General features: G+C 31.2%; 1 protein-coding gene across 6 annotated transcripts in view; it reads right to left on the reverse strand.

Annotated features, from left to right (window-relative positions):
* The window catches only part of LOC130894120 (IQ motif and SEC7 domain-containing protein 1), a 134050-nt gene that overhangs the window by 11053 nt on the left and 99936 nt on the right, over nucleotides 1–23061 (reverse strand). For 5 of the 6 annotated variants that reach the window (XM_057800736.1, XM_057800732.1, XM_057800717.1 and 2 more), the window contains 3 exons: nucleotides 6773–7018; nucleotides 2012–2417; nucleotides 312–598 (listed from right to left, as the gene is read on the reverse strand). In XM_057800736.1, coding sequence (XP_057656719.1) covers nucleotides 312–598; nucleotides 2012–2417; nucleotides 6773–7018 — 939 coding nt within the window. Of the gene's footprint in view, nucleotides 1–311; nucleotides 599–2011; nucleotides 2418–6772; nucleotides 7019–19618; nucleotides 19888–23061 lie in introns of those variants that run through there. The other variant, XM_057800742.1, reaches the window with a different exon arrangement.

A 23061-nucleotide genomic window follows, 5' to 3' on the forward strand; every position in this document is an offset into this window, starting at 1 on the left:
AATAATTTTTTTAAGTATCAACTTTTGCAATAAATTTGTTGTTTGAATGAGAAATGAAAGGAATTTCCAAATAATGTACCACACATATTTCCCTACTTTTTATTTGAACATTTGGAGGCTGTAACTCAACATACATTGACATTACCAACATTACCGAAATAAATATCAGTAATTGATATTACCAACATTCGTTGGTAATGTCAATTACTAATATTTATTTCGGATCCGAGCGTAATTGGTTGATTTAAATTAACCAACAAAAATTTTCTTTTCATTTTTTATTCATTAATTATAATTTTTCATATTGTTACCTTTCAGTAGAAATACTACTATCGCTGCCAGAACTTTGTACACTTGATAAAGACCCGTTTTCCGTAGTTTTTATTAACCCATTACTTTTTTGGCGATGCGGTTCTATGGATTTAGACGAAATGCTGGAAGTTCTTTTAGGAACCTCCGGTGGTACTTTTCTACTTGACAAACTATTCCTGGAGCGCATATATCCATTTGATGACATAACTGGAGTGCCACAAGAAGTGCTACTGGGAGTAACTTGTGTAGAAAGATCAGATTTGTTCTCAGCTGGTGAATAATAATGCTGGAATATTGAAAAAATGCACCATTCTAAATCAATTTTATTAAATAATGATGAAGGTGGTACTCCATTAAAAATGAATTTACCAAATTTGAATAAAATAATATGTATTAAGTAAACAAAGTTAATGGTTACAAGGTCAATACTATAAACACGTGTTTATTCCTATGAACATTTCTATATACACTCACCTACTTCTATAAAGTTGACTAACAAAGTTAATACTTGATTGACATCTTTAAATTGTTAAATAATTTTCGCATTATATATTATAAATAGAAATTGAGCATTCTCTTCTAAACAAATTATTGTTTAATATCGTCAAAGTTGATTAGTACTATCTTTTTTGTGATTGATTACGAAAGAATCCTGGTTATTTATCGCAGAAGTTACATAAATGATATTCGTGAAACCCGAATTTTTTTCATGACTCGTCTTCGCTAGTAAAATTTAAGAATGTGCACTTTGTAATTTTGAATTATGTGAAGTGTATTTTATTAAGCGGTATTTATTATTTCATATTATGTTTCATACTCCAGAAAATCTCTTATATTCATTTTTTCATAATTCAAAGTTTATAATAAGCATGTACTCATAGAGTCTACAGCTATGGTAAACATAGAAACAAAATTATGTTTTACGATCTTATAGGATTTTATATACAAAAAAAGAGTTATGCGGCATTTATTGGCAAAATACATTTTAATAGGGATGTTTCTTTTTTACGTAGCTATATGGATCATATTGCCAAGCAATGGTTTCATATTTATATCATCGACTACTGTTCTAATACTATTTTTTCTACTGAAAATAGCTAAACGCGAACGAATCACGCTTAAACAGTACACATTCCAGGAATTTCTCTATTACACCCTTACTATAAAGAAACTGAAAATGTTACGAATGAACTGATAGGGTCGATTCAAACAAACCGAGAGGAGAAATGATTGCAGCTCCGAATGATATACGAGAAACTCATAAAGTTTTAAAATGCATATAACCTTTTCTCAAAATGAATTTGATTAGAATAAAATTATTAGAGGGTGAAACATCGATTTCCTATGAGCTCAGCAAATTTGTGAAAATTGTTTAATATGTTTAATTATGGAATGTATTAAGCAGCAAGTGAAGGACTAACAATTAATGAAATATATGATCTCAAAAGTACAATAATGGAATGTGAAGAATTAGCTTAGAAATGATAGAAAGCGGAAACAAACGATATAAAATATCAGAAGAAAGAGAAAGGATATGAAATAAAAGTTAGACCATCTAACTGCGCAAAATTTTATTGGCAACAATAGGAGTGGTCAAGAAAGAGTCTCAACTGCTGGAAAAAAATGAGGCTGGGAATTATCAAGAATCTGAGACTTGTACAATGAGATATCTTGTTTTTATTTAAAAATACCAACTTACCTGTAATGAAGAGGAAGAATAATTTTCCCAACAAACAGTGGGAGTTCCAGACTGACTACGTGGTAAATGCATATTATCTATGTGTCTCCTTTCTCTTAAAGACATTGATCGCACAGGCATCATCCTCAAAGAATTACAATCGTGGTTATCAAAGCTATAAGCATACTCGTTGCATGGTTGTTCAGTAGTGGGTGTTTGGTTATAGTCTTCGGTAGTTGCAGGTAATCTTCGACTAATCCTCTTTTCGGCTTTTGCCATAGCTGTAATAGCTGCGAATTTTTTAAGTAACGTGTATCTTCTAAAAGCTCTTTGAATAGTAAGAGCTGCGTTTCGTGCCTTATCTCCTCCATATTTACGTTCCAATACCTCGATTTGCTTGTCTAGGATATCTTGCGATAACTCGTAACTGAAAATAAGGCATTTTTTTTCTTAAAATGTTTCATAAACACACAAAAGACATTAATTATTATTAGTTATAATTAATACATATAATTATGAATCCCAGTGAGGTCACAAATTATTAAAAATACTTGTAGGTCTTATTTGAAAATTCACAAATAGATAATTTACAAAGTTATAAAAATAGCTAGTCACAAAATTTGGAATATTTTTATGTTTATTTATCTTGAAAATACAAGAACAATAACTATTTGCGTATCAAACGTTACTGGTCCAATTTACGGATAATATAGAAATGAAATTAAACCTCAGACTTCAACGTGACGGTAATAAAATATTAATGTTGAATAATAAAAGTATATGTGTATACAGGTGTAAAATGAAAAAATAGTTGACAAATTGAAAACCATCTATATATAAATAAATATTCGTATATAAAGAATATTTATAGTTACGTATTTGTAATGGTTACGACATCTAAATAAATTGAAAATTTTTTCAAGACAATAGAGAAATGTGAAATTGGAGCATTTATTTCTTATTTCTTATATAAAGATATTAACTATATAGTGATCGAAAACGATTGATGTAACAAAGTTGTATTGAGTTACTTTAACCTGGCGTATCTGTATGAGATATGAGATTCGCCATTAGATTTTAAGATATAAATAAATCTAAGTTATACATTTGGAGATCCATGAGTAATGCGAATAAAATTACAGCTTCATAAGATCTAATTTAAAAGATCGACGGTTTGTTGAAAATATGAAAAAATACACTGTTTCTTTTTCAAATGTTCTTAGATTCTAACTTCGATGATAACATAGCATTTTTGGTGCACCATTTGCAAATATTTCATTAATTTTTTTAATATATATTTAACATTTAAGCTCCTAGTGACCCCCTACACATCCTAGACGTTTCATCGTGTCCTCAGACAAACGCACGGTAAGGGCTAAATTTTCATTTCATTGGACTAATTAGAAGTTGATAGCGTCTGCAGATCACGCAATAATCTTATCACTATGCTTTTGTTATATTAGGTGGAAAAGTATGAACTTCGTGCATAAACGAGCATCTACATCCGTTCACTGTGAAAACGATAAAAAAATAAACTAGATACGGAAATAAAATACAACAGTATTGACAACAATTTTTATCTACGCCCTATATTTCGCCGGTTGGTAGCGCTTAAAGCGGTTGTTAACTGTTACGAGTGAAAAATGTGAAAAAGCTCTAAAAAAAGTGCTATAACGTTAACTTTATTTCACACTATCCATAAGCTAATACATTTGATTAGTGCAATCCGTTCATACCTTTATTGAAAAAAATATCATGTCACCTTTGATTTTGACAAGAAAGCACATGAACTGATTTAACTTTAATCAGTAATTCGATTTGTCTTAATTTAGTAGAGGCTTTCTATTATTAATATTGTTAAGATGAAGAAATCTTAAAAGTGAAATGTGCCAACATTGAATTTGTAGCCGGAAAAATCCAAAGGAAACTATTTAAAAGAATATGACATTTTTATGGAATGGCGAAACCAAAATAATAATCACAGCTTCACAGAACGCGTGATATTGGCTTATTTTGAAGTTCAAGTCCTCTACAATAGTCTAAAATAAAAGCAAAATTATAAATGATAATGTAGATTTAAGTAAATATGCCAAATTAATATCATTTCATAAACGAAAATCGATTGGGTACAAATCTAAATAATCTAATACATTCTCAAAAGAGAGAATATTCAACGGTTAAAGTAAAATTTTTAAATATTTAAATAGTTTTTTGTTAGTTTACATATCAATTCGTAGGTTACATTAATACTGGGAATAGCTGAAGGTTGTCGGAGAGAGAATTTGTATAAAGGTAAATATTCTGCAATAAATTTTGATAACATTAAAAATAATAAAGAGTTTCTCCTCATCACGATTCCAGATTCCAAAATGCATACAAGTCGGCGTTTTACAGTTATTGCAGAAATCAGTTCAAACATGAATTTTATACATTTATATCATATGCTAATCTTCCTATCATATAGAAACAGAAAATGTACAAATTAAGTTGTTGGTACAAACGGAAAATATATAGAATAAGTTGTTAGTACAGACACTTTTTCGAAAAATCCATCATTAATTGCGCAATATTCAAATTTACCACATCCAGAAGAATATACAAGTCTAGTTGATCCTAGTTCATTCGGGTGGAGACATTCTTCAATTAAAACAACATGGAGGATGGAAATCCACTGCTGTTGCCGAAGGGTATGTGAGCAATTCTCTCAACTCAAGAATAAGTTGTGCTTCAAGAATTGTGCAAGGAATTAATAACAGCAGGTTTTTAAACCCACCATCTACATCATTGACACAAGCGTGACTGGAAAATTCACATAAGCCAATTCAACAATTGCGTTTTCAATATTTACATTGCGAAGTGAAACAAATATCATTTAGTTGTTTGTTTTTCTTAATATCGTTGCCTACAATTCGTTTTCAATTCAATCATTATGTGTTCATTATTAATTGTAATTTACCGAAGGAGTTGAATTAAGATATCCCAAATTTGCATTTGAATTTTTTTGTATAGGGCTGTAGAAAAAATAATATATGCAACATGTGCATAAAGTGTCTTTTTCTTCAATCATGGAATATGCCGCAATCGCCTGACGGCTCCTGCGGTTAACTTTTTCCGTTCGTGAAAAAAATGCTACTTCATGCAATTGCGCAAGGGCGCAAAAGTACTTCACGCACAAGTATAATGAAATATGACATCTACGACCACAGTAAAAAATACTTAATATATACTGAAATAGACTTATATCAATGTGTAAATTTGAATTTATAATATTTTTTAACATTGATTAATGGGACCATAACGTTGATGATTTCCAATGACATTGGCTTGACTTTTCCGAGAAATATGCAATAAGAATATTTTCCGCGTAATTTTTGATTTTTTTAATGCTACACTAATCCAAAAAATCGCCATATGAATTCATGTATATTTTTCTTGACTTTTCCGGAAGCAGCTTTTGAGTTACATTGCACGCAATTTCGGGAGAAGTGAAATCAAATTCTTCTTCCATGTGTACTTAGCTTAACAATCAGTGTTTTATCAATCAAAATTCGAGAAATATTTTGCAAAATGACGATGACGTTTTACACTTCTTAATGACAGTACAAAATTATTACAGAACCTTTGACAGAATACAGAATACAAAATTATCTAAGGTAACTTGATAATTATACAAATAAATAAGAGTGTTATGATGATTATCCCGTTTTAAAAGCATTGTACTTTCTCGCACTCTTTTGGGTGTTATATTGAAACTTCCATATAAAAAGTATTGTTATTTTTCGCACGCTTTTAGACATATATGTATAATATGTAATTTTACGTATTTACATGAGTTTTCGAATGCTTAGTTTTAGTGTTAGTCGTAGATAAATTACTATTTCGTTTACCTGTACAAAAATGGCATTTAAGGTAATTGTGATTCGATATGAAAATTTTTCTGAAGATGGAAAACATTGTGTGGCGAGCTGTCAAGACAAGAAAGAAGTTAGACACTGTGTACGTAAGTACGAAAAAACAGTCAAAACTGTGAATTGCAAAATTGGAACCAGCCCCAAAAAAGGAAAGATGGCTTCTGGGGCTTGTTGAAGAGACGAACTACGTATAATAATAATCAAATAGATTGTGAATAAAGGTGACACATTTATAATAACACAAAAGCGAGTTTTGCAATTACAAATGGTTTTGATATTACGTTTTTTTTTATCAATTATAATATAACAAATTGTACAGTAGTTTGTGTAAACATATTTAGGCTGTTAAATTTTGACACATAAATTTTGTCACTATAACAGCCGGAGAAAGGAAATCCTGAACGGTCGCCGAGGGATACATCGGATACTGAAAATAAACAAATCGCAAAATATTTCAACAGGTAAAGTTTCAGGAGAGAAATATTGGAAATAGAGCTGTTGAGGCACCTGTATAGAAATTGCATCACATGAGTCCAAAATCGAAACTAGAACTGTATTTTCGATATTCATATTGGAGCTCGGCTGCCCCATGGCTATGAATTTACAGTCTCCACTATAATAGACAATTTTTTTATCCTTGGTATATAAAAAACTTAGATGTAGGTAATAAAAATGATAGATATGAACAAAAAAACAAACAATTTAGATGTATAAAAACAGGAAAATAAAATCATTAATAGTTTCCGATTTGTGGAACACATATATTTTAAATATTTCAAATAATTTCATTTCATAATCATAACTCCAATGGACCCTTTGTATAGTAAAATAATTCATAGAGTGCATTGTTATTTTATTCAAGATTACTCACGTCGTTTGCACTCTTGATCGCTTAAGGACATCTCCGTTCCTGAGAGACCCTTTCTTATGAAGTGGCTGCGCAACTGAGACGTAATTCGTTGAGTTCGGAGATCTGCAGTAAATCGAACCAGAAGAGTTGTTAACGTAATTTTGAGATTGTACAAAACTTGGAGCTTGAATATACGTTTGTTCCTGAATGTGATCCGAGCTGCCCATGGAGTTTACTATCTGGGAGCGCTCCATCTTCGGAGGAAAGCTGGAAAAAATAAACGTTTTATTAAAGATGATGAATTTTATAGTATCATTTTTACAACAATTTAATTTTTCACTATGGATTACATGAATGAATTTATTTGCTTGTAGCTTGTAGTTTTTCAATTTAATTTTTATTCTATTCTTTTTTTCAGCTTAAACCTATGCGGGTGTACATAAAATAAATTAAATACTACAAAATTTAAACAATATCTAACAATTTTTCAAGCTGACTAATTGGAAGTTTTGTAAAATAAGTTGGGACAATCAATCGAGTAGAAGAGTACGAAACTTGTTTATAACGTGAACAATATACGAGGGTTGTCTCAAAAGATTCCGACCTCCAAATGAAGGTGTCAGTACATAGCAATTCAACTGGGAAATATATTTGCTCATGCATTGGAAATTTCGGCCTTTTTAGACGCTTAGTGTCTGTTTGACAATCGTATTAATGAGTCTTTATGAAAATTTTCCTGAACATGTATAATATCGGGTATCGAAATATATATTTTTTAAAAGGAATACGCCTACATAAATGAAAAAGAATTTAGACATTGTACACCATCATTTCTAACCATAAAATTTTGAGTAGCTGAATTCAAAAGCTTAACTGACGACGAATTTTCGAGACGGCCAAAAACTGCGATAAACAGCGAGATAAGCGAGAAAGTTCATCGAATAGTACTGAACCACTCTGGGATTAAGATTAGATAGATATGAAAACCCGCGGGTTGAGTGCCGCGTTTACTTTCTTTGAACCAAAAGCTCATTGAAATGATTATTTTCCAGGCCTTATTGGTATAAGCAAAAAAGTAAGATTTTTTGCGTCTATTCATAACTGTAGATGAAACCTAGATCCACTAGTACACCGCTGAATAGTGGACTGCAAAGGGCGAACTTGTTAGAAAAAGGTTTTTCATGGTTTGATTTTTTTCAATTGTTGCATTAGAAAACTTATTGCAAATTATGCCTAGCGTGTTTATTGTATAATTGCATTTTCTTTGACTTAACCAATTGCGTGCAACTGCGACTTATTGAATAGAATTTTATAATTTGCCAAATCCTCCATCAGTCAAAAATTTTTACATTGTAAAAAAAATATTATCCACACTGCTAATATATTTTTTCATGACAAAGTTATATAAATATTTTTATAGATCTCAGGTTGTCTCAGTTATTCGTTTTTATATGTCGATGTTTTGTAAATTATACATATATATTTCTCAGACGCATAATTTATTACATGTTATGAATTTTAACATTATTCAATAGTTAATAATTCACCTGTTACCTAATTGTATAATATGTAACGTGTTACCATTGGGAAACATTTTCATACATCACATGTAAAGGTTTGCATAAAAAATTGTACCAATTTTTCTTATACAATGAAGACAATTTTCATTATTACTGTTACATAAAAAGATCATTTTAGAGATAAACTGTTGAAAACAATACCCCACATTTAAAATAAAAGTAACAATGAGTCTGAATTCTCATGAACCAAACGAATTATATAGTGAGTGTATAATAAATAAGCATTCAACATATTATAGTACTTTTCAAATAAAAAAATTACATCTTATATATTTTTTTAGATAATGGTTGTGCTATGACAAGAAATCACAATAGTTAGAAAATAGATTAAAAAGTTATTGATATGATAAGAAATAAAACCGATTAAAATAGGAAGAAAAAAATTTTTAAGAAATGCTTCACATAAACATAACATAAATATTATAAACCTATTACTGCCTTAAAAATTTGAGCAAATTTTTCATTTCTATAAATTTGATGTATCTATAAACAATTTAAAATTATAACTGGATCTCTTTCGTATTTTACAAATAAAATTTCAACAACTAAGGAAGAAAATTCCTTGTATGTTAAATATTTCGGTATTCCTCATGTGAGTTATATCATTAATAAATAACAAAAAAATAATTACTCAAGGAAGAACAATATATAGTAGTTTTTTATTGGGAACGTGGCAAGGAAACACCAAAGTGGACTAACTTCAATATATTCCGAGCTTTCAAATACTTACGTATTTATCGACTGGGACTGAAATTATGGTAATACAATATAAGAAATATGTATAAATGTATAACAATAATAAAATTTTACTTACAATTATTAATTAAGATTTCCGGTGATTTTTATATTATTAAAGCTTGTAAAAATTTTGAAACTCATGGAATTCAAAATTCAATATTCAAATTGACTTTGATAGAAATATTGATTAATTGAAATATTTATTCTGGTTACTATAGGAATTTTCATTGTATTTGACCATAATTTCAATCCCAGACGATGAATACATAAGTATTCGAAAGTTCGGAAAATATATTGAAGTTAGTCCACTTTGGTGTTTCCTTGCCACGTTCCTAATAAAAAACTACTCATAATATAGCTGGCAAAGACTTCTTTACAATTCATATATATATATATACAAAGAACTACAAGATTAACCTAAAAATCCAAGGGCACATAAACAAGATACATGAAGCAGAAAGTGAAAAAGTAAATCCGGCAAAAGACACTAGCATTTTGGACAATGCATACCGCTCCGGAACAACCAGTTAGCAAAGCAGTGCTCAAAAATAGACAAGAGGAGGATAGCACAGCGAGGAAACCAAATTCCACATTATGCCCACCGCCAGTGTTAGGTCGTTCCGCCAGGATAAGAGAAAGAATAACCAGTGCATCGAGCTCAGTCAAGGTGATAAGAGCGGGCAGCGCAAGGGAGTATATGAAGCAAATTAACCTTCCTGTTCGAAAAAAAATCCCTCCCAAGAGAGGGAAAAGAAAGCCAGACGGCAAAGCAATGGAACAATGTCCCGAGTATAAAAACATTCAAAAAGATCGAGATCTGCGCCGTGAAATAAGAAAACAATAGCGAGAGAAAAAGTATATCGATAATTGTATGAGATTAGGTAGATAGGCATTGTCGTCTCATAATTAACAAAAAATATATATTGTATAAACTTAGATATAGGAATTAATTCAGGGCTATAATAGTTTTTAGTTTAATCTTGAAAGACAGGTATAATTTGCCATGGAATCAGGATTTAACAAAGCAAACTGCAGTAATTTGCCCAAAATTAACGCCGTTATGCTTGACAAATTTTTTTCAATGAAGACCTACTTTTGTTCATCGGAAGTCCGCAGTGTTAAAACTTATATGTAAGTATTATGTGAAGAACAAACAAAGTCTTATTTAATATAGCAGTTACCAGTCAGAGAGTCTTATTTACCCACTTTGGAATGAAAATACTTAACTGATTAGCGAATACAAAGTTTCAAAAACTTTAATTTAATAAATCATAACATTTTATATATTATGTTTGGTATATTATGGTAGATTTTGCAAAATTCATTCCTTTTACACATTTACTAATATATACATCAAGTTTTGTTTGATAATTAGATCAAAATGATCCTCATAGAAATAATTTGTGGAATTAGTTGAAAAAGTAAGAGCATACTGCCTCTTTGCCATTTTTAACCATTTTCTTCGTATTTCTTTATTGTTTGGAACGTATATGAATAATTTTTCTGGCGTTTTTATCGTTGTACTTTCACATTGGGGCACTATACAGTATTTATAATACGAGGAATTCCTTATTTATTAAAAAACACAATTGACTGTCATAAACAAACATAGCTGTTTCGCGAGGTGTGACGTCATTTAAGACGCCAGACAGTCTTGACCTTTTTCGCGGTCAATTTCAAGTTCTATTCTAAAAACTCAAAATAGTAATATATTTTTGGGATGAAATAGATGCTAAGCTATAGTTTTAAACTAATTTCCAAATTTTGTCAACTAGCCTATTGTATATTACCAGCTTTTATTGTAAACTTAAAGAAATCTACTTAACTTCAGATTTAGACGGAAAATATTTCATATTGTATCTTTATAAGAGTTACAAATATAGGGGAATATAAAAAGGTATTGAACCTATAGAGGTAGCAATACTTTTACAAAGGGAGAAATGATGTAATAAACACGGACCTAGAAGTAATCGGAATAAAGGAAAGAATAATAATTTGAGGGATTTGATTTTAATTTTAGAACGCCTTCTAACTAAAGAAACACTATTATGTGTAATAAACACTAAAGTTGCAACTATTTGCTTAATTAAATGTTACGTACTCTCAAATATATTCAAATCCTACAATTACACAAAACAAATGGTTTTTACGGGCAAGTGTATTACATAGCGTACAGGGGAAAATTTGCTTGTAAGTAAAAGTTTATTTTTTTTTATTTAGTTTTTTTTGGTGTTAAGACCGCATGGCATTCTCGTGGTCGAGATTTTATTTTGATGGAGCATTATACGAGGATGTATTGATATCTAGTTAGCCTAGACCAGTTCCATGCATAAAAAAAATATTACGTTATTTGCATAGAAACGAACAATAATTTATTAGAAGCGTCAGTGTGAAGTTTGACGTCGAAAAAGTAAACCAGAGTTACCCAATAAATTAAAAGAAAAAATATGTCCACCGAAAATGTGAAAATCGAAAAATTGGAGTATCGAGCCGTCATCAAGTACCTGTACTTAAAAGGGTTTAGAGGTGAGCAGATTTATGAAGATATCCTTAATACCCTTGGTGATCAATGTTCTTCACGTCAATTTGGACATGAGAAAAATTGCTGCAAAATGGATCCCCAAATGTCTGAAAGTTGACCAAAGGTGTGCAAGGGTAGAAGCATCGCGTTCGATCTGTACTCGATTTGAAAACGATGTAGAATTCTTAAACCGTTAATGTTACTATGGATGAGACTTGGGTACATTCTACAATCCAGAAACAAAGCAACAATTGATGGAATAGCGTCAGTCTGGGTCTTCAAGACCTAAGAAGTTTCGTGTATATCTATTGAGTAAATAACTTAGAAGAAAAATTAGAAATTAAACGTATAGAATCGGTAAGTCCTATGTAGCGTCTATATATATGATTATCTTATGACTGTGCTGATACGAATTTTTTACTTCCAAGGTAAAACGTTACTTAGGTCTGTTAGAAATTTAATTCATGTTTTTGTAAATCATATAGGGAGGTACGGATTTTGTAGCCAAGGAAGTTTCCAAAAAACGATTCAGCCCAGATGAACATAATTTTTTATATTATACATTTATATATTACATTTGCTTGTGTATTTTTTTTTATTCTTGATTAGTTAGTTAGGGTCATTTATTATGTATTTATTTAAAAATTTTTATCGTTGAAACATAACTGTTATCGATAGATCTATTGTTTCGATAGTCATCCTCTCGAATTCCCCTCTAGTATAGCCGCACCTTTCGTTTAAGCGAAAGCGGACCAGATACCAAGGGTAACGTAGGTACGGGAAAAGCAGAAAACCTCTTTAAGGAACCAGAGAGAGCACCTCATCCAGGCGTTTTTAAGCCCTAGCGACCCACAGCGTTTTCGTTAGAAACACTAACTTCCTAACAATTACCCCTACTTTTTACCAAGAGTATAACAGATAAGTCTCTTACCCTTGTGCCGCTCTGGCATTGGTGACAGCATCTGCCCTCCTACACAGGAAGGATTTGGTTTGTTTCGAAGTTCGAAACCTGTTTATTACAACTGATGAAAACGAAGTTCATCACTCATTCATTAAACTATATGAAAGTTGAGTTTTAACCCGTTTGATACATCATCAAAGTCAATGTCAGAAGTATTATACTATAGAATTCATTTTAAAAGATATAAAGGTCATGAGTTCTTATAAAATACTTTGTATAGTATTTTTATTTCTTTTTCATGGAAAATTGGATATATTTTCCATTTTTTTATTGAATTAATTGGTATTGTGTGAGTTATATAAATGATAATATATCATCCAATACTTATTATTTTCCTATATAATGAATTTAGTGTCGAGAAAAGGTGAAGATTGTTCCATATTTTTTCTTATTAAAGTAAACTGTATACAAGGATCGAAACTATTGATATAAAATTGTAAATTATCAATTCCACTGAATGGGAGGGATAAAATACTTTTTAATTAACAATAACTTGAAAGGCAACAATATACAACTAAATCCAAAATATAATCCATAACATCAATCTGCTGGTTTAGAAGATACTGATTACTAAAGTTTTGGTAAATTTTCATTATTATGAAAAAATACTCATGAATAATTTTTACTTATGACGCTATCTGTGATGTGATGATGAATATATTCGAAAGCTTAGAATGAATAATAAAAAGATTACCCTTTAGTATTTCGTATTTTTTCTTTTGGGAACCATTTTATTATTTTTTGACATTTCGACCTAATCAAAATATTGCATGATATTAAATATTGACAACTCTGTTATATGACCTTACCTAATGTAACTTAATTTGAACATTTTTATTGATTTACTATTCTTGACCTTTGGTCTCTTTTAATAAATAATTTAATAAAATTCTATATAAACAAACATATCATTTTTTCAAATCAACCTCAATTATTCAATAAAAAAAACAGGTGTGCAGTCTTAATGTCTCTTATAAATGGCAGCAATTTATGGATGTCTATTAAATTTGATATCATTAAACGATAAAATTTTAAATGCAAAATAGTCTCCTTTTTTGAAAAAAACTTTAAAATTAATTATATCCACAAAATATGAATTAAAGGTGATTTCGAAATTTAATCGTGTTGGTTTTTCCTGTGACCGATTTCACCTTAACGGATCGTGTGTATTCACCGTCACTAATGTTACACTTTGAGCTACGAAACAGTGTTACAAGAATAAAACCAGACACACTTCACAGGTGTAAACAGTAGTATCATTTCTTCCGGAATTACTATTTTCGAATATTTGTAGCAGGGAAAGTTCGCGTTGTTTATTTTGGCGAATTATAAACAGTAAGTTGACACTAAACATTGCCTATGGCGATCAATCATCTATTAAAACTTTCACCGGTGATGCAAACTAATGTTTAGCTAATAAATTACTTGATTGAGATATTCCGCAAACTTGAAATATGGACGATGTGGCCCGAGATTATGTATTTGCATATTAATTTAATTCAAACAGCTAACTAAATGAAAATTAATGAAGAGAAAAAGTATAAAAATATCTATTTATTAATCATATTATTATCATTCATGGACTAGATTAGATAAGAATTTAGAAAAAAAGAAACTTTTCTTATTTTATTAAGGGACAAGGTAATAATATTTGCGTACATAATTCTTTCTACAAACTAAGAAGAAAATAGCATGAAATATGTTAAACCACGCAAACGACCATTTGAATTGATATAATAACAAAGAAGATAATTGATCGAACCCACTTGATTATATTTACAAATATAATTAATAAATGAAATAACCACATAACGTTCTACTTTTATACTCTCTACCAATGTTCTTGACTCTCAAGTCGAGAAATATCAGATGAATAAATAAACTGCAATAGCGTGAATCAAAAGGTAGGTGGAATAATCATTCTTTCAATTAGAAAAGTAATACAAAATGTGTTAGATTATTATTCAAATTATATAATTATCATTTATTTATTTTTTTGAGAGCTCTGCAGCAGTCTAATGCACACGATACACTCCAGCCGGTAATTCAATTCATTCCACACATTCTTTGGCGTGAAGGGTTTAGTGATGTCCTCGATGTGTCGTTACATCGCCTTAAATTTGAGCAGTACTCGTCTCTCTTCCCTACTGACTTCTAAAAGAACATTGCACTACCATAACATATTCCAGGACACAGTTACTTTTTTTTCTGGAATATAAAAAACTAGTGCTGCCTCTCTGCATGATATACAAAAAAAAAACCACCTGGTTATGCAAAACTTTAGTTTATTGTCGTATTATCTTACACTAAGAAAGAATAAGTTATCTATTTTATTTTATAAGCTATTTGATAACAGCCTTACATCAAGAATGAAATGATAACATCGACTTCGTGTTTTCTGCAACAAAATCTGTGCAAGATGCTGCACATTGTCTCTTCCCGATCCCACATATTCGGTGAGATTTAAATATGGTGACAGTGGTGGCCCCGGCAAAACATTAATCCAGTTTCCCAAAGAAATTTCATAGTTCTATGTACCGGGTGTCCCAATAAGAATGGCTCTCGGCCATATCTCTGGATCCGTTTATAGTACAGCTTCGGGAAAAAATATAACAAAAGTGACCACGAGAAAAACCGAGAAATTATTTACAGAGATTCCCGGTGACAGCATAAGTAATATTGACATAATAATTGGAACTATTATTAATAGAACAAGGAAAGGCAATTTTGAGGAGTCAAAAAATGTTAAAATCCGTTCAATCAAACTGAAGTAATTTATACTTAGAGAAAAATGCTTAAAATTTAGACATTTCTTCGGATATCTCGTAATACTAAAAAGATATCGACATGCGGTTCTCGCTATTCTGTTGCTAATTTGGTCTACTTTTATATTCCTTAATTAAAACTGCATGTTTCCATTTAACATTTTTCAAGGATAGCTAAATTTAAAAAAATAAATAAATAACGCCCTCTAGCGTATACGTTACTCATTAGGTTGTTTAGAAATTATAACTCTCACATTGGTAGAAAGGAGCTCTCTTCAAATAGACTAAGTTTGCATTGAAAGGTTAAGTAAAACTCGACTTACAGGCGTGTTTTCATAATAAAGTTCCCGCTTCCCCCCACCTCTTATTTGAAGAGATAGAGTAGAACTTTTGAAATCAAATATACGCCGAATTTCTTGAAGAATACGATAATCATAGTTTAAATGCATGTTAATTAGGCAAAATTTGTAAATTATTCATTTTATAATTTTTGGTAACTCTGCCTGTGATATCGCTGGGTGGAATGAATAGCTCAGTGGTTTCATAGCTAGTCCCAAGCCCGGGTAAAAGAGGAGGGTTCTAAGTGAGGCTAGCGACCTTCTTGGGTAAAAAAAACAAAGTGACAAAACGATTTCACTTAGAATTGGATGCTGGAATGTAACATCATTTAATAATAAAGACCAAGAAATTTTACTCGAAATAAAAAGACACAAACTAGATATATGCGCCCTTTCGGAGACTAAAAAGAAGGGCAAAGGCAACAGCAAATATGGAAACTACATTCTAATATACAGCGGCAAGAATAAAAATGAAAGAGCTACATCAGGAGTTGGCTTCGTGCTACACAAAAGCTACGAGAACCAATCAGCAATATAATATACGTTAACGACAGAATACTTCAGGCGACGATCAACCTACAAAAATCAAGACCAACGCATATAATAAGTATCTACGCACCCGCAAAACACAGGCGGATATAGACATATTCTATCAGACATTACAAACAGTCTTAGACGGTGTACCCAATCATGACGAAATAATAATCTTAGGGGATTTCAATGCAAGAATTGGCGATGAACTTATTCCCGGTATCAAAAATCGATTTAACGAAGAAACAATCAATGAGAGTGGTGACAAAATGATACAGCTATGCATACACAATGAACTAAGAATTAATAACACATTCTACCCACATAAACCACAACATAAATATACAACATAAAGAAAATCGTACCTGCAATACAGATCCAACGTATAATGACTATAAGATCTGTAAGGAATAGAGTCAACGAAAATATTCGAAAAATTAAAAGAGATCACTGGGAGAAGTTTTCGAATGATGGACGCGCATTCTCTAGTGCTCTAGTGCTACCTACCATAACTCCGCTAAGCAGGTCTTTTAAGAGCAGACACAAAACCATGTCGTTCTCCACGGCAACAATTCACCCTTCTATAGGAAAAAGATATCTGATTGAATATAGAAGGTGAATGAGCACGTGTGTGAAAGTGAATTTTCTTCAAAAAATTATATTAAATTCTGAATTTTCGAATAATCAAGTTCTTACTGGTACAACTCTAACCTTCTAAAACACGTAGTAAGTTTAAAGCTCAAACTTCGCTGCTTCGCTTAATTCTTTTATTATTTTACTTAGTTTAACCTAACCTCCTAACCCTAATTTTAAGCACCCATGACATTGGAATCAGGGGGCCCTGGGCCTCCCCATCCCAAACCACTTGACAATCACATATCACAATCCAACATAACCAAGATCTCAATAAAAAATTATGAAGTATATGATAAAGCCTCTTACATTGTAGTAGTTGAAACTAAAAATAAAATGATAGGTAATATACATCCAGTCACAGTAGGGAAAATGTTAAAACAGGGCAATATTAAAGGCATTAAAAAAATTACTAGGAAAGGAAGAAACAAAATTGGAATTGAATTCATCACCTCACACTATGCCAATACCTTTCTCACTAATAAAATAATATCAGAAAAAGACTGGGATGCATTTATCCCTTCTTCACTAGTTTCATTAAGAGGAATAGTTAGGGACATTGGTATTAACACCTCAATGGAAGAAGTAATTACGGAGGGATTGTCTACAAGACCAATAATAGCAGTTAGAAGATTAAGTAGAAGAATTGTAAATGAAGATAATATGATTGAATATAAACCAACACAAACTATAGTAGTCACCTTTAGAGGCAAGGAATGGCCAGAATCGATTGCCGTAAATTACTTTGAATCGAGAGTACAGGTATATGTTGAACCAGTTATCCAATGCATAAACTGTTTAAGATTTGGGCATACAAAAAAAAATATGTCGGAGTCAGAAGAGTTGCTCCATATGTGGTAGTCAACTCAAGGAACCGAAATACTTCTTTTATAATGCTCAACATAAATCCACAGACAGAAACTGTAAGGAACATGAAAGACAAAAAAATATTAAAAAACTTATGACATTTGAAAATTGCTCATACTTTGAAGCCAACCAGAGGTTTCCTAGAATTGAAAGACAAAGAGATACAATCATATTTAATGGTAGAGATTTTCCGGTATTAAGAACGCTGTGTCAAGGGCAACAAATTGTAATAGAAGTGCATCAAAGAAGTAACAACTTTGAACAACTTTCTACATCAAAAATGAAGTATACACAAATAGTAGATAGAAAAAGAGAACCACAATCTCCAACGCCAGGTTATAATGTGGAACTCCACAAAAGGAGCTTACTCCCACCACCATGTAGAACTCCTTCCCCAGAGATAGTCAATAAGTCGTAGAGACAGGAACAATAATGTCCTGTAAACCAATAATGTCTAATATGGAAAATGGAAAAGACGTCAAATTATTATGGGTACCAAATCATTCAGGAATCACAGGAAATGAAAAAGCGGATAAATTAGCCAATCAAGAAAGACAACAAAATTTAATAATGAAATATAAATTACATTACGTTGATATATGGCCAAGAATCAAAGAAGAATTATGAAAAAATTGGACTCAACTTTATCGAAGTAAGATCGAAATCAAAGGAAGAAATTTCTTCTCTATAGAAAATACGCCTAGGAAAATTCCAGGGTTCAACAATGCTAAACTAACAAGAAAAGCGATTGCAATTATCAACAGAATGAGATCAACACATTGCAGCACCCCACAACATCTATATAAAATAAATGCTAAAGAAGATCCTTACTGTGAATGTGGACAATTAGGAGACTTGAACCACACTTTTCTTGGTTGCACGATTAGACCATCATTAAATGATGAATTGCACAAAGAGCTGCTTAAGTATAATTAAGCCCCCATTATATATATTCGCTGCTTTTGGCTCCAGGGCCAAAGTCAGTTGAACTCTTAGTCAAATACCTAACGAGAAATGACACTCCAAGTAGACAGTAGGCGCTTATAACCAATTATGTAATGCATGGCTTATCTGTTATCAATTTAACATACTAAGGTCTTTGTAGCAACTTGGAAAAATTAACAATATCTATTTGATTCGGTTCATGTGAACTGTTTTCTTTAGAAAAAAAATTTAAGAATTATTTTTTTTGAAACATGATCAGATATGGAACGTTAGTTTTGTTGTTGTACGGTTGTAATACGCAAGCCCTGAGAAAATTGACTCTTAAATGAATATGCTACAACATTATTTTATCTAGTTTCTTATTTCTTGTTATAAAAATCTATTGTTTCTGATCTATATATAAATACGTCAAGTCCTTATCTATTGCATGGTTGTGTAGTCTCTGATATTTCAAATTTATTTTATTCGTACTAACTAACAATATCCAAGCTTGACCTTCATAAACTATGTAGTCATAAACGATTATTGGACTCCATTTTTATTTTTTCATTGGTTGCAGTCTATAGTTCAGCGCTAATGCAACATGTTCCAAAATATTTAAATTCGATTATTTGTGGCATACTTTCTGTTCGTCTTTTCCGCACAATCTGCTTGGATAAGTCGCAAAATACATTTATAGCTATATATTTATACCATTCTTACAAGAAATCTTTCCAAAAAGACATAAAAATTAATTTGGCTTAAATACTTTCATGTAAAACTATTGGTAATCAATTTATCGGCTTAAATCGACCAGGATTAAAGCCCTGGACTTTATATATTAGGTGATAAGTTATCGATATTTTCCAATTGTGGAAATATTTTTCAATAACAACCAACTTACGCGTTAAAATGATTTTTATTTCTATGTCGTCAGTAACAAGTTCCGAATATTAAGGATTCATCTTCTATGCAGTGTTATGTCATATAAATATTTTTATGTACTTACTCTCTGCCATTAGGAACACTAAACCAACAACACCAAGTAAAATGAATGTTGTACCAACTTCACTCCTAGTACGAGATGAGATTTGAGCTTATAGCTTTATTAACGCCTGTGTAATTCAATCCATATATGTCACTGGAGAATCAAACAATACTATCGGTTTCAAATAAAGAAATTGAAATGTGTACTGTATGAATTAACTTAAAAACTAAAACAAACGCTGTTATTGATATTTAATTTCACGTAGTTCATTCGTGATTACATCGGGTTTTTAGAAAAGCATAGCAAAATGAATCGGAAGTGTAAAACACTGATTTGCGTTTTTTGTTAGCAAATAATGTTTGTTTGAGTTCACTGGTCTCAATTTGTTGTGTCATTATCATAAATCAGTAAATTTTAGTTAAAACGTTAGTTCAATTACGATATCAAACACGCGTACAAATAATAATTCAACTATTTTGTATATTTGGAAAAATATGTGTATCATAGCGTATAGGAATAATTAAATATTAGTTCTCTAGTAGTAATTAATAAAACTTTGTTCTAAAATGTGCCCCTCGGCCTATCGTATATCAGGTGTAATAAAACAACGTCAAGTAGCAATTATAACACTGTTAAAGATCATTTATTTATTAACTTTTCTATTCAGTTGAGTAATCATGGTCTCATTTAAATACTGTTACTCAGGAAGACTATCAATCTGTTAATTAAATGGAATAAGATTAGTTACGATATTAAAACGGAAATGTTTTTGGCGTTTGTTAAATAGATTGAATATTTCTGCCCGACATATCATCTTCGTTGAGTATTGACTTATCTGAAGAAGTTCAGAAATGAACTGTTAGTGTAGTAATTCGATGTCAACCTACACTTGCATATTTGAAGACCTAGTTTCAACAAATGAATCCACTACTTCACTGTAGTTTAACGAATTAATCAACAAGTTTGTTACTGTCAACCACGTTCTACGGAACAGTAAAAGTGAGAAAAATATATATTTAAATTATTCTATTGAACAACGAATCTTCATAAAATTCATTTGATTGAAATGACACTTTATTTAAAAAACAATCGTTCAATTTACTTTAAATTTCGACTGATCCATTCCAAATTATAATACAATAAAAATATCTTCAGTCCTGAACACTAACTCGTTTTATATTTAATTATACAGGTAAGTATTATATTATTATAATATTAATAACACTTACCCTCCGACTAAAAACCCCGATATACATATGATCATTGTTTTTATAAAGCCACCTTCGCACTAACTCATTTATGTTCACCATACAAACACAAGACACACACTGATACTGTTCGAACTAATCCTATACAAACTTCAAAATCTGGACTTATCCTAAAGGAAGCAGCTGGCGAACTGAAACCAATCAAAAGGACCAAAATCTAGATGGTAAATTTGTTTTCAGAACTAAATCACAGGTAGCGAGCCAGAGGCGTCCCACACGTGAATTTATTGATGAATGTTTTTAATCGGTAGATGTAGGTGTTCAACAGTAAAAAACCGTAAATTTAACACTTGTCATTGGGCGGAACAGGCGTGAGCAATTAAATTGTCATATTTATTAATTAATAAATATTATTGAAATCTTATGATCAAGATTGTAATTCCACCCCACTATCATTATACTTTGAATAAAATTCAAATCTATTTCTACCATAAAAAATGGAAGTTTGATTGAAGATTGTAAATCGTTATTTTTATACATGATTAATTACAAACTAAAAAAGAATTGTGAAATACCTACCAATGTGAACTATAATATTAACAATTCGGTTTGGAAAGTTTAAAATAAATAGAATCGCAAGTGATCAGATTAAGATTGAAAAATCAACAAAGAATAAGAAAAAACCTTGTCACAAATAATATTGCAATATGGAGAAGAATTGTTATTGAAAACGGAAGCGAGTTTATGGGTTTGGTTAGGTTGATATGAGCAACTTGATCCTAGATTACGAATTAAAACACGCCTTTTGCAACATCTATTTTATATCAGTTTAATCTACAGAGGACAAAAAGTTTGATTTATAGATTATAGAAAATATCAAAAAAATTGTACAAAACATCTATACAAAAAAATGAATGGTGCTTAAACTAAAACCAGCCACGTGGACCTCTACCTGGCCCTCTGGCTCGTATACCTGCTTCTCTCAGCCTATTTCGAAATGTTTATTCGGACATTACGAGCAGCCAACAGATCTCTTTGCAACCTTCGAGCAGTGGTATATCTAATTCTTAACGCCATTAACCTCAAATAACGATCATCTACTACCGAAGTTACCCGCGGCCTTGTCCGGGTCTTTTGGTTAGCTGCCCTGTTTCTTGGTAGCGAATAACAACTCTAGATATGGTGCTTTGTTGAACTCCAATTACCCCGGCGACGTATCTTTGACTGAGGCCATCTTGTATGAGAGAGATGATTCTAGCGGCTTCATCATTCGTCACATGTCTTGTTATACATTGAGGCACATCCATTATTAACAAAATAAATTTAACAAGACAGAAATGATTTACTCGAGCATTTTTGCTTCCAAAAAAATTTGTAAAAAATTGTGATATTTTTTTGTCCATGATAAGAAACCAGAAATATCTATTAAGTTGATACCTATACAGATTGTCCCAAAAAACTAAAATTAAGTATTAAAAATATCCTAAAATACCAGTGATGCGATAATTTTTGTGGGGTGTATAATTTATTTCAATAGATTTTAATTATAAGCATAATCTCCCTTTAGCCCTCAACTCCGTAAAAAATTATAATATTAATTTATGAAAAAACCTGAATGAATACGAAATCTATGACCAAATACACACGTGGCTGTGAAGAAAAGAAATGCTTCTCTGATTCAGACTTCTTATTTTTCCGTTCAAATTAAAAAAAAAACTCCTTTTATGTTATATAATTTTTTATTACAGAATTCTGATAATTACTAATGAAGCAGTTTTAGTTTTGCAATAGTATTAAATCAAAATAAATAAGAAGTGCTCTGCAATATTTAATAACATAACAAGTTTCTTTCAAACATGAAGTAAACGTAAAACATTTTGTCAGAACAAAGCTACGAGCTATTCGTACAGGTTAATATTGAATTACACTTCCAAATAAAATAAGTTGTCTTTCCCCTAAAAAATAGGTGTTTATGTATGCGTCTCTTCCTGCAAATAGAACATTAAAATTAGGAAACAGGGAAAAGTCGCTAGGGGCCAAATCTGGTATATACGGTGGGCGGTCAACCAATTCGAAGTGAATTCTTGAAGTTTAGCCATGGCGATCACCGAAGTGTGACAAGGTGCGTTCATGGAAAAGCACTCTCTCTTCTAACAAGGTAAATGCGCGATCCCGAATGTTCAACATCATTCGTATTCACTTTTAAAAGCAGATAACCACTCACAAATAATTTCATGGTACGGATACTTCCAGGAT

The sequence above is a fragment of the Diorhabda carinulata genome, chromosome 1 (assembly GCF_026250575.1).
Source record: "Diorhabda carinulata isolate Delta chromosome 1, icDioCari1.1, whole genome shotgun sequence".
Lineage (NCBI taxonomy): Eukaryota > Metazoa > Arthropoda > Insecta > Coleoptera > Chrysomelidae > Diorhabda > Diorhabda carinulata.